This window comes from Gekko japonicus, unplaced genomic scaffold, assembly GCF_001447785.1.
Source record: "Gekko japonicus isolate JY-2015 unplaced genomic scaffold, Gekko_japonicus_V1.1 scaffold111, whole genome shotgun sequence".
Lineage (NCBI taxonomy): Eukaryota > Metazoa > Chordata > Lepidosauria > Squamata > Gekkonidae > Gekko > Gekko japonicus.
The window spans coordinates 576,115-587,299 of NW_015171505.1; the positions used below are offsets into that span (position 1 = coordinate 576,115).

General features: G+C 48.7%; 1 protein-coding gene across 1 annotated transcript in view; it reads left to right on the top strand.

Annotated features, from left to right (window-relative positions):
* HEATR3 (HEAT repeat containing 3) overlaps positions 1-11,185 on the top strand; it is a 39,677-nt gene that overhangs the window by 3,572 nt on the left and 24,920 nt on the right. The window contains exons 2-4 of the mRNA XM_015419259.1: positions 3,305-3,477; positions 7,140-7,227; positions 9,777-9,889. Coding sequence (XP_015274745.1) covers positions 3,305-3,477; positions 7,140-7,227; positions 9,777-9,889 — 374 coding nt within the window. The remainder of the gene's footprint in view (positions 1-3,304; positions 3,478-7,139; positions 7,228-9,776; positions 9,890-11,185) is intronic.

The following is an 11,185-nucleotide window of genomic DNA, read 5'->3' on the forward strand; positions in this document are numbered from 1 at the left end:
AACGGCCCTTGGGGGGGGGTTAGGGTGGGGGGGGCCGGGGGGGGGGGGACTGAGTAGTCCAAAGTAATCGAGTAGGAGTTGGATGTGTCTCCCAACAACAGCAGCAACCCCCCCCCCCCGTTTTGCTCCGATGCTCTAACCGCTGTACCACACTGCTACTTGATGTTTATTGAAAAGCAAAAAAGAGGACATACCGGTAGTTGTGGACTACTTCAAACAAGTGATCACTAGGACAAGTCTCCTTTTAAATGCCTGACTAAGCTGGGACAGTTGGTACTAACTAGGAATATTCCTAACCTCCCAACCCGCAAAGAGGACATTTTTGTAAAATGAATTTTTATTATTTTCTCTTAAAAGGGTGGGATACAGAAGGAAAAAAGGGGTAGGGGAGAAATAATGAATTCATCAGGGTTGTAAAGTGTTATGAATTGTTATGTAGAACAAGTAAAATCCGATATGTAACCAAATGTATTACATATTTCAAACAGAAGAGCAAACAATAAAACTTGAATATTACAGAATTACAAACTTTGGGATAGATTCTCTCTTTAAAGAATAGACAAAAACTTTCCAAAAGAGGACATTTTAATGGTGTTTAAAAAAAACAGCTCCAAAGAGGATGCACACACACACAAAGAGGACATACTTTCTAAAAAGACATCAGTTTATTGCAGATCAGATACTTGTTCAACGGCGCCCAACCCCCCCTCCTTTCCTTAAGTGTTCAATAATTAGAGGGTCTTACATTGCAGACCTCTTCACAGAAAGGTTCTGAGGCTCATATGAATAATACTATATATAAATAATAAATATAAATAAATAAATAATATAATATAAGAGATGAAAAGTAGAGACATCACCCTGCCAACTAAAGGCCGTATGGTCCAAGCAGTGGTATTCCCAGTAGTCATGTATGGCTGCGAGAGTTGGACCATAAGGAAGGCCAAGTGCTGAAGAATAGATGAGTTCAAATTATGATGCTGGAGAAGACCCTTGGACTTCAAGGAGATCAAATCAGTCAATCCTAAAAGAAGTCAAGCCTGGCTGTTCCCTGGAAGGCCAGAGACTGAAGCTGAAGCTCAAATACTTTGGCCACCACATGAAAAGGGAGCACTCACTGGAGAAGACCCTGATGCTGGGAAAGATTGAAGGTAACAGAAGAAGGGGGCGGCAAAGGCTGAGATGGTTAGATAGTGTTCCCTTCCCACCGGAGTGGTACCTATTTATCTACTTGCAATTTCTTGCTTTCGAACTGCTAGGTTGGCAGGAGCTGGAACTAGAGACGGGAGCTCACTCCATCATGCGGCACTCGGGTCTTGAACTGCTGAACTACCGACCTTCCACAGCCTGCAGTTCAGCATACTCTTTACAAGTACAAAAAGTCCTGTTCACGATGGCAGTGGTTCATTGGGGGGGTGTATGGATTGAACTGAGAGGTGCCGACTGACAGGATTTCCCAGCGCCCCACAGGATTTCCCAATGCCCCACCAACTAAAGTTTTCCGGCTACGCCGCTGTGGCAACCCCATAGGGTTTTCAAGGCAAGAGATGTTCAGGGTGGTTTGCCATTGCCTGCCTCTGCGTAGCAACCCAGGGCTTCCTTGCTGGTCTCCTATACAAATACTAATCGGGGTCAGCCCTGCTTAGCTTCTAAGATCTGATGAGATCAAGCTAGCCTGAGCTCGCCAACGCAGGACAAACGGGAAATTAAAAACAATCAGTGACGTTTGGGTTGCGACAGAATGAAATAAAAGTCTAAAATAACGTTTTGTAATGAGTTATTGGAACTGCGGTAATGAGTTATTGGAGCTGCGGAGAGCCAGTTTGGTGTATTTATTTATTTATTTATTATTTACATTTATATCCCGCCCTCCCCGAAGGCTCAGGGGGGCAAACAACATGTAATTGATAAAACAGTAAAAACATTAAAAACAATACAAAATATTAAAATTACATCATAATTTATAGCCTATCTAGAACAAAACTAGCTAAAAACCAAGATGGCGGTCCTCCAAGCGTCCCAGTCTTGCCCATGCTGCGAAAAAAGGGTATTTAGGCCTTTGGCAAACCATGCCCATATCTAGATGTCCTCCCGGGCGTTGGTGGTATACTAATACATTGGTGGTGTAGTGGTTAAGTGTGCGGACTCTAATCTGGGAGAACCGGGTTTGATTCCCCACTCCTCCACTTGCACCTGCTGATATGACCTTGGGTCAGTCACAAGCTCTGGCACAGCTGTCCTTGAAAAACAGCAGTTTGTGTCAGAGTTCTCTCAGCCCCACCCACCTCACAGGCACTGTTCCCTCTAAGCTGAGTTAGTGTGAGCTAGCTCACAGTTTTTTAGCCTCCGGCTCACACATTTTTGTTTTAGCTCAGGAAGGATGGCTACAGAGCAAACCAATTTAATGCAGTAGTCAAATGGCTCGCTCACAACTTTAATGCCAGTAGCTCACAAAGTAGAATTTTTGCTCACATGACTCCACAGCTTAGAGGGAACAGTGCCAGGGTGTCTGTTGTGGGGAGGGGAAGGGAAAGGAGTTTGTAAACCGCTCTGAGACTCCAAGTGAAGGGCGGGGTATAAATCCAATCTCTTCTTCTTCTTCTCTTCTTCAAGTGGTTAAGACGCTGAACTGCAGGCTGTGGAAGGTCGGTAGTTCAGCAGTTCAAGACCCGAGTGTGCCGCATGATGGAGTGAGCTCCCGTCTCTAGTTCCAGCTCCTGCCAACCTAGCAGATCGAAAGCAAGAAATTGCAAGTCGATAAATAGGGACCAATTCGGTGGGAAGGTAACAGCGTTCCGTGCGCCTTGGTGTTTAGTCATGCCGGCCACATGACCACGGAAACGTCTTCGGACAGCGCTGGCTCTTCGGCTTTGAAATGGAGATGAGCACCGCAACCCTAGAGTCAGACTCGACTGGCTTTCGAGCAAGGGAACCTTTACCTTTTTTACCTTTAATGAGTTATTGGAACTTTGTCATGAATGACTGCAACCTCTAACAGCCTCGGGTAAGGAAGGTTTTACAATGCTGAACAATTCGCTTCGGCTTATTCTGGAACTTCAGGGCCAGCCTGCGTTTTAACAAACTGGCATTGGTTTCTTTTGCTGGGGGAATGGAAACCGCAGTAGAAGAAGCAAGCCTTGCTCTACGAACAAACCTGAACCGTGGCCTCAGTTTCGGGGTTAAGACACAACCCTGGCTGCTCTAGATGGTTCGGCCCGGCAGGGGTGGGACAGGGGAGGCGTGATTGTGTCCACGTGAGCTTCTAACTTCCTTCTTCATGTATATATTATATATATTTTCATAGCTGCAGCACCCGAGTGCCGATGTGAGAGAATTTGCTTGTGCCAGCATTTCCAAAGTCCTGCAGCAGAAGCAGACAATCCCGGCTTTTGTCCAAAGAGATGTTGTCCGATGTTTGGGGCCCATGCTGCTTGATCAGAGACTGGCGGTTCGAGAGACGGCCGCGGGAGCTCTTCGGTGAGTCCTGAAGCTCGTCCAGAGCAGTGGGACAGGCGAATGGGTGCTTGAAGAAGCCTCTGGGGATGTGCCAGTGCTTCGGGGGACTCTTGTGCATTGCTTTTCTCCTGGAATGCGTCCCCTGGGTCAGACAGACACTCCAGCATCCTGTTCCCAAAGGAGCCAGTCTGGATGACGGCCTTCCCTCTGTTTGTCCCCAGTGTGCCGTATTTATAGGGATGCCGCTTCTGAATGTGGAGGTTCCATTCTGCTAGTTCGTTTCGGAGTGTAGTGTTTCGGAGCGCGAACTCTAATCTGGGAGAACCGGGTTTGATTCCCCACTCCTTCACGTGCAGCTGCTGGTGTGACCTTGGGTCAGCCACAAGTTCTCTGAGTTGTTCTCTCCAGGGCAGTCCTCGGAAGAGCTCTCTCAGCCCCACCTACCTCATAGGATGTCTGTTGTGCGGAAAGGAAGGGAAAGGAAATTGTGAGCCACTCTGACGCCTTCTGGTAGTGAAGGGCGGGGTATCATTCCAGTCTCCTCTTCTTCTTCATCTTGGCTGGCAGTGATTGAAAGAGTCATTCTCCATGAATATGTAAAATCCTTTTTTAAAAATGCATCTAAACTGGTGGCTGCTGCCCAATGGATTGCATTTCATTTGGAATACTGTGTGGAATTCTGGTCACCACACCTTAAAAAGGATATCATAGCTTTGGAAAAGGTGCAGAAAAGGGCAACTCGAATGATAAAAGGGCTAGAACACTTTCCCTGTGAGGAAAGGTTAAGGCGCTTAGGGCTCTTTAGCTTGGAGAAACGACGACTGAGGGGTGACATGATTGAGGTTTATAAGATTATGCATGGGAAAGAGCAGGTAGAGAAAGAGGTACTTTTCTCCCTTTCTCACAATACAAGAACTGGTGGGCACTCCATGAAATTGCTGAGCGGTTGGGTTAGAACGGATAAAAGGAAGTGCTTCTTCACCCAAAGAGTGATTAACACTTGGAATTCACTGCCACAGGAAGTGGTGGCGGCTGCAAGCATGGACGGCTTCAAAAGGGAATTAGATAAGCATATGAAGCAGAGGTCCATCAGTGGGTATTAGCCACAAGGTATAGATAGGGGCTCTGGGGCAAGTGATGCTCTGTCTTCTTGGTGCTTGGGGGGGGTCAACAGTAGGAGGGCTTCTCGTGTCCTGGCCCCAGTGGTGGCCCTCCTGAGGGCACCTGGTATTTCTGGCCACTGTGTGATACAGAGTGTTGGACTGGATGGGCCTTTGGCCTGATCCAACATTGGCATCTCTTATGTTCCTATGTTCTTATGGACTTATCAACGTTTGTTTATTTAGGATATTTCTATGCTGCCTCTTCTGAGGCCTGCTCAAGGTGGGTTACAGTTAAAACAATGTTAGAATATTCATTTTGGCTTGACCTCAATGGCCCAGGCTAGCCTGATGTTGTCAGATCTCTGAAACGAAGTGTGTGTGGGGGGGTCGGCCCTGGTCAATGTTCCCTCTAAGCTGCGGAGTCTTGTGAGCAAAAATTCTACTTTGTGAGCTCCTGGCATTAAAGTTGTGAGCGAGCCATTTGGCTACTGCATAAGTTAGTTTGCTTGGGGGCCATCCTTCCTGAGCTAAGACAAAAATGCGTGATCTGGAGGCTAAAAAACTGTGAGCTAGCTCACACGAACTCAGCTTAGAGGGAACACTGGCCCTGGGTAATACTTGGGTGGGAGACTGCCAAGGAAGTCCAGGGTTGCCCTGCAGAGGCGGGCAGTGGCAAACCGCCTCTGAGCATCTCTTTCCTGGATAGCCCAGGCTTGCCCAGTCTCACCAGATCTTGGAAGCAAAGCAGGGTTGGCTCTGGTTAGTCATTGGATGGGAGACCAACAAGGAAGTCCGGGCTCATCCCACAGAGGCAGGCAATGGCAAACCGTCACTGGACATCACTTGCCTTGAAAACCCTACGGGGTCACCATAAATTGGCTGCAACTTGAGGGCAAAACAAAAAAAATAAAAATAAGCCATTGCATGTAAGCAGCCTAAAAATTATCCGTAAAGCAGAGGCAGACAGTTTAAAAGCTGGTGAGATAAACCCACTGATTAGAAGCCTGGGTGAACAGATGTGTGTGACCTGGTGCCTAAAAGAAAGTAAGGTAGGTGCCAAGCAAGCCTCAAGGGGGAGGGTGTTCCAGAGGCAAGGGGCCACCACCGAAAATTCCCTGTCTTTAGTCAGCACCTGCCACTTCTGAAGGCAGGGGCACAGAAAACAGGGCTCAGGAGTCAAATATTAACAGGGTGGAGGGGGGGATGGATAATACAGGAAGAAACGACCCTTTTAGCCACCACAGGTGAGGTGGAGGTGACATACAACTTGCCCTGGGAAATTTTTTTGAGGGAGTGATGCCCCCTTAAAGGTAAAGGTTCCCTTGCTCGAAAGCCAGTCGAATCTGACTCTAGGGTTGCGGTGCTCATCTCCGTTTTCAAGCCAAAGAGCCAGCGCTGTCCGAAGACGTTCCCGTGGTCATGTGGCCAGCATGACTAAACACCAAGGCGCACAGAACGCTGTTACGTTCCCACTGAAGTGGTACCTATTTATCTACTTGCAATTTCTTGCTTTCAAACTGCTAGGTTGGCAGGAGCTGGAACTAGAGACGGGAGCTCACTCCGTCATGCGGCACACTCGGGTCTCGAACTGCTGAACTACTGCCCTTCCACAGCCTGCAGTTCAGTGTCTTACCACTTGAGCCACGGCAGCTCCTTAGCCACAAGCAATATGCGTGGCATTGTTTCCGATTTGGGGGATAATGTGTTCTCTCCCCTCCCCATAACTCCTTTACGTCATTTCAGGGGCGCCCTGATTTTGTCGAGCCTGTGGGCACCTTTGGAATTGCGACAACAGGTTGTGGCCGCCACAGCAAAATGGGTGCTGCCACCGGTCACAGAAACCTGAGAGAGCCAAGCCTTGCTCTGTTTTCAAGTCCTCTGTTCACAAAGGTGATGCTTTCAGGGTCTTCTGAAGGTCCTCCTACTCCAGTGAAGTAGAAGGAAGCCAGGGGTGGCTCTCTGCTTTAGGGGAAGGGCTGTTTGGGGGAAGAAGAAAGTGGGAAGCTGGAAGTCCATCAGTGGGAATTGACCGTATGACATATTTTTATGGTTGCACAGTCTCACTACCACACCCAGGGATGAGCGGTGGGCAACTTGGATCTACTTCTCAGTCTGCCACGACTCCCCTTCCCCAACTTTTGTTGAAATGTACGGGCTTTGGTGGCTCAAGCGGTTAAGACGCTGAACTGCAGACTGTGGAAGGTCGGTAGCTCAGCAGTTCGAGACCCAAGTGCCGCAAGACGGAGTGAGCTCCCATCTCTGGTCCCAGATCCTGCCAACCTAGCAGTTTGAAAGCAAGAGATTGCAAGTAGATAAATAGGTACCGCTTCAGAGGGAAGGTAACAGCATTGCGTGCGCCTCAGCGTCTAGTCGTGCCGGCCACATGACCATGGAAATGTCTCTGGACAGTGCTGGCTCTTTGGCTTGGAAACGGAGATGAGCGCCGCATCCCTAGAATCGGATTCGACTGGCTTTTGAGCAAGGGAGACCTTTACCTTTACGTATAAATAAGTGGGAGGATTTGTTCCATATGAGGAAAAATAAGATCATAAGCTTTCAGACTTTTGGCTTTGTTTGCAGCAATCTCAGTGCCTGCGGAGGATTTGACGTTTGCGACGACATGGTGACGAAAGACGTCATGACACCCCTTGTAGCCCTTCTGAAGGAGGTACGCGAACTTGCTCTGGTCTTTGTCTCTTGTTTCTGGATTAAAGCGGGATGTGTCAGGGTGGGGCCAGCATGGTGTGGTGGTTGGAATTCCAGACTAGGAATGTGGGAGGCCCGATTTTGAGTCCCCACTCTGCCATGGAAGCTCGCTGCTGAAGGACCCTGGGCTGGTCACACGCTGTAAGCTTAAGGTGCTTTACAGGGTTATAGAATCATAGAATCACACAGGGTTGGAACCCCCTGATCAATGTAGGATCAGCCTAGAGCAGGGGTGTCGAACTCATTTGTTATGAGGGCCGGATCTGACATAAACGAGACCTTGTTGGGCCGGGCCATGTGTGTCATAAAATGAAATGCCAGGTAGCGGAGATATAAAGTTCATAAAGGACACCAACACAAAGGGTGGGGCTTTTTTTTTTACTTAAAATAAAAACATGCTTAAAACATGAGCACTCTTGCAACATTTTGTTTATTTAGCAGCGTCCGATAACTGACCCCTCTTGCTCTGAATTATTGCCTCAAAATCTCTGTGCTGTTGCAATCTTGAGTATGCTGTTCAGGTGTGTATCTGTAAGCTGCAAACCTATGATGGTGCAGCAGCAGCAGAACTGGAAGAAGAAGCAGAAGATAGCCAGTTCCACTGCGGGCCTGAGAGAAGCCCTCCGGGGGCCTGATCCGGCCCCCGGGCCGCATGCTTGACACCCCGGCCTAGAGCATCCCTGGCAAGTGTTTGTCCAGCCGCTGCTTAAAGACTGCCAGTGAGGGGGAGCTCACCACCTCCCTAGGCAGCTGATTCCACTGCTGCACAACTCTCACTGCCAAATTTTCTTTCCTGATATCCAGCCGGTACCTTCCCGCCCTTAATTTAAACCCATGATTGCCAGTCCTCTCCTCGGCTGCCCACAGGAACAGCTCCCTGCCCTCCTCTGAGTGACAGCCCTTCAAATACTTCCAGAGAGCCATCATGTCCCCCCTCAACCTCCTTCTTCTCCAGACTGAGCGTTCCCAAGTCCCTCGGCCTTTCTGAGGTGAGGCCACCAGAACTGCACGCAGTACTCCAGGTGCGGCCTGATACTCCAGGTGTGTTTGTTGTGGGGTTAAAGGTGGAGTATAAATGACGTAAGTAAAGCGTCTCCCTAAAGGCAGTTAAGAGGAAACAGAGAGTTCGAATAACAGTATCACTTTCCTCTACAGCCCAACAGCAGGCATAATGAATCTTCCTTACCCCCTGAGGCAGAGCGTTGATTTGTTGAACCCAGTCGTCCCCAGACTTGTGGGTGTTTTGGGGATATCCAGAGTGGTACATTTCATCTATATCCCACTTGTTTCTTCAATGGGGACCTAAAGTGACTTACATTGTTCTTTGTTATATCCTCACAACACCCCTGTGAGGTGGCTAGGTGGAGAGGAGAGGAGGAGGAGATTGAATTTATACCCCACCCTTCACTACCCAGAGTCTCAGAGCGGCTTACAATCTCCTTTCCCTTCCCCTCCCCACAACAGACACCCTGTGAGGTAGGTGGGGCTGAGAGAGCTATCTCAAGGACTGCCCTTGAGAGAACAACTCTGAAAGAACTTATGACTGACCCAAGGTCACGCCAGCAGCTGCCTGTGGAGGAGTGGGGAATCAAACCCGGTTCTCCCAGATTAGAGTCCTCACTCTGAGAGTCAGTTTGTTGTAGTGGTGAAGTGCGTGGACTCTAATCTGGGAGAACCGGGTTTGATTCCCCACTCCTCCACTTGCAGCTGCTGGATGACCTTGGGCAAGCCATAGTTCTGTCAGAGCTGTTCTGGAAAGAGCCCTCTCAGCCCCACCTACCTCACAGGGTGTCTGTTGTGGGGAGGGGAAGGGAAAGGCGTTTGTAAGCCACTCTGAGCCGCCAAGTGAAGGGCGGGGTATAAATCCAGTCTCCTCCTCCTCCTTAACCAAATTGGCCCAAGTGGAAGACTGGCCCAAAGTGCACATTCAACAAGCTGCCAGGGCAGAATGGGGATTTGAATCTGGGTCTCCCCGATTCTAGGAGCTGCGGTGACTCAACTGGTTAAGATGCTGAACTGCAGGCTGTGGAAGATCGGTAGTTCAGCAGTTCGAGACCCGGGTGCTGCATGACGGAGTGAGCTCCCGTCTCTAGTTCCAGCTCCTGCCAACCTAGCAGTTCGAAAGCAAGAAATTGCAAGTAGATAAATAGGTACCACTTCGGTGGGAAGGTAACAGCGTTCCGTGCGCCTTGGTGTTTAGTCATGCCGGCCACATGACCACGGAAACATCTTCGGACAGCGCTGGCTCTTTGGCTTTGCAACGGAGATGAGCACCGCAACCCTAGGGTCGGGAACCTTTACCTTTTACCTTTTACCTCCCCGATTCTAGTATGAAACTCTATATCTGCTACACCACAATGCCTTTCATGTGCTAGGAAGGAGGGCGTGCTTCCCTCCACAGTTAGCTCGACGATTGTCCTGGAACCTACCAATCCGTCTCCTCCAATGACTGCAAAGCGTGCTTCAACTTATTTTTATCTTATGTTATTTGGACTGCCTTCATCACTGTAGTGCCAGGCAGGGCTGGAGGAGAGCAACGAGTCTGTGAAGGAGACCAAAGAGACAAACAAGAATTACACTGAAGACATAGCCAACGAGGCCGTGAACCTGTTGTGGAATGTCTGGTAAGTGCCAAATGGAAGTAGTCGCTCTGCGTGTATGTTTATTTACTCCAGAAGGCAAACAAAGAACTTTCCTAAAGAAGGCAAACGTACCCACCGGAGCATGCAATTTGTTTATTTTTAAATACTGGTAGCCTGCTTTTCTAGCCTGTGCTCAAAGTGGCTTGTGCTAATGGGGCGGGGAGAGAACTGCTGTGATCAGACTAATCAGGCCGGTGGCTGTGGTGGGGCTTCTGGGGCCATGCCCCCTGTCTTAAAGGCACAGCCCCACAAGAATTTCTCCTGTAAATGCTTTTTGCAGTCATTTCTAAATATTATTTTAAAGGTGTGAGCTCCTTTAAGCAGAATGGGGTGCTGTAGTTGACTGATTCCCGCACTGAGCAAGGGGGTTGGAGTAGGTGACCTCTAGGATCCCTTCTAACTCGGTGTCAAGAAACCGGTCTACTTTAAGAGAGCTTTTCTGCCTAAGTGTTAGCTTTCTTGACTCTAGAAGTCATCACCCCCATCTGCCGGCTTGTTATCAGAATTGTTGATTAGGCTGGCAGAAGTTATTAACTTGCAGCAGCTGAGAACTGTCATCTAAAGTGGTTGACAGTTTGCAGTTTAGAGATCTGTTCTGGTAACAGCTTTCTATTGGCTAAATGGCTTTTCTTTCTGCACTGAGAACTTCAGCCCCACCGGGAACAGATTTGCCCCACAAGCCACAGGCCTGAGACTAATAGGTTTATTGAGGGGGTAGGCGGGGCTTGTGTAGGCTAGGTTCCACTTCATCAGATGCATGAGCTAAATCCTGAGTGAGCAGAGAGAGATGGGTGGATGGGTATATGTCCACAGCTGTTAAGAACAACCAGTGTGCTTGTTTTGTACAGTTTTAAATTTTGTACAGAAATGTTACACATTGGTGGACTTAAACACACTATTCCCAATTTTTCCACGTCTTTATCCATGTGTATACATGTTTCTTGTATAATACACTGCCTGATGAGCAAACTTTGAGTCCGGTGGCACCTTCAGAAGAAGTGTGCGTGAACACGAAACCTTATACCCAGAATAAAACTCTGTTGGTCTTAAAAGTGCCCCACGGGACTCAAACTTTGCTCCGCTGCTTCAGACCAACACGGCTGACCACCTGAAGCTGCCTGAAGATTCACTTTGTGTATCTGATGAGATGTCCTCTAGTAGGGGTGTGCGTTTGGATCTACCCGAGCCGAAAATATACCGAGGTATTTTTCGGGTATATTTCGGAATCCCAAAGGTTTCCAGGTTTTTTAAAGAAAACTGGGGGGGGGGGGGGGGGTC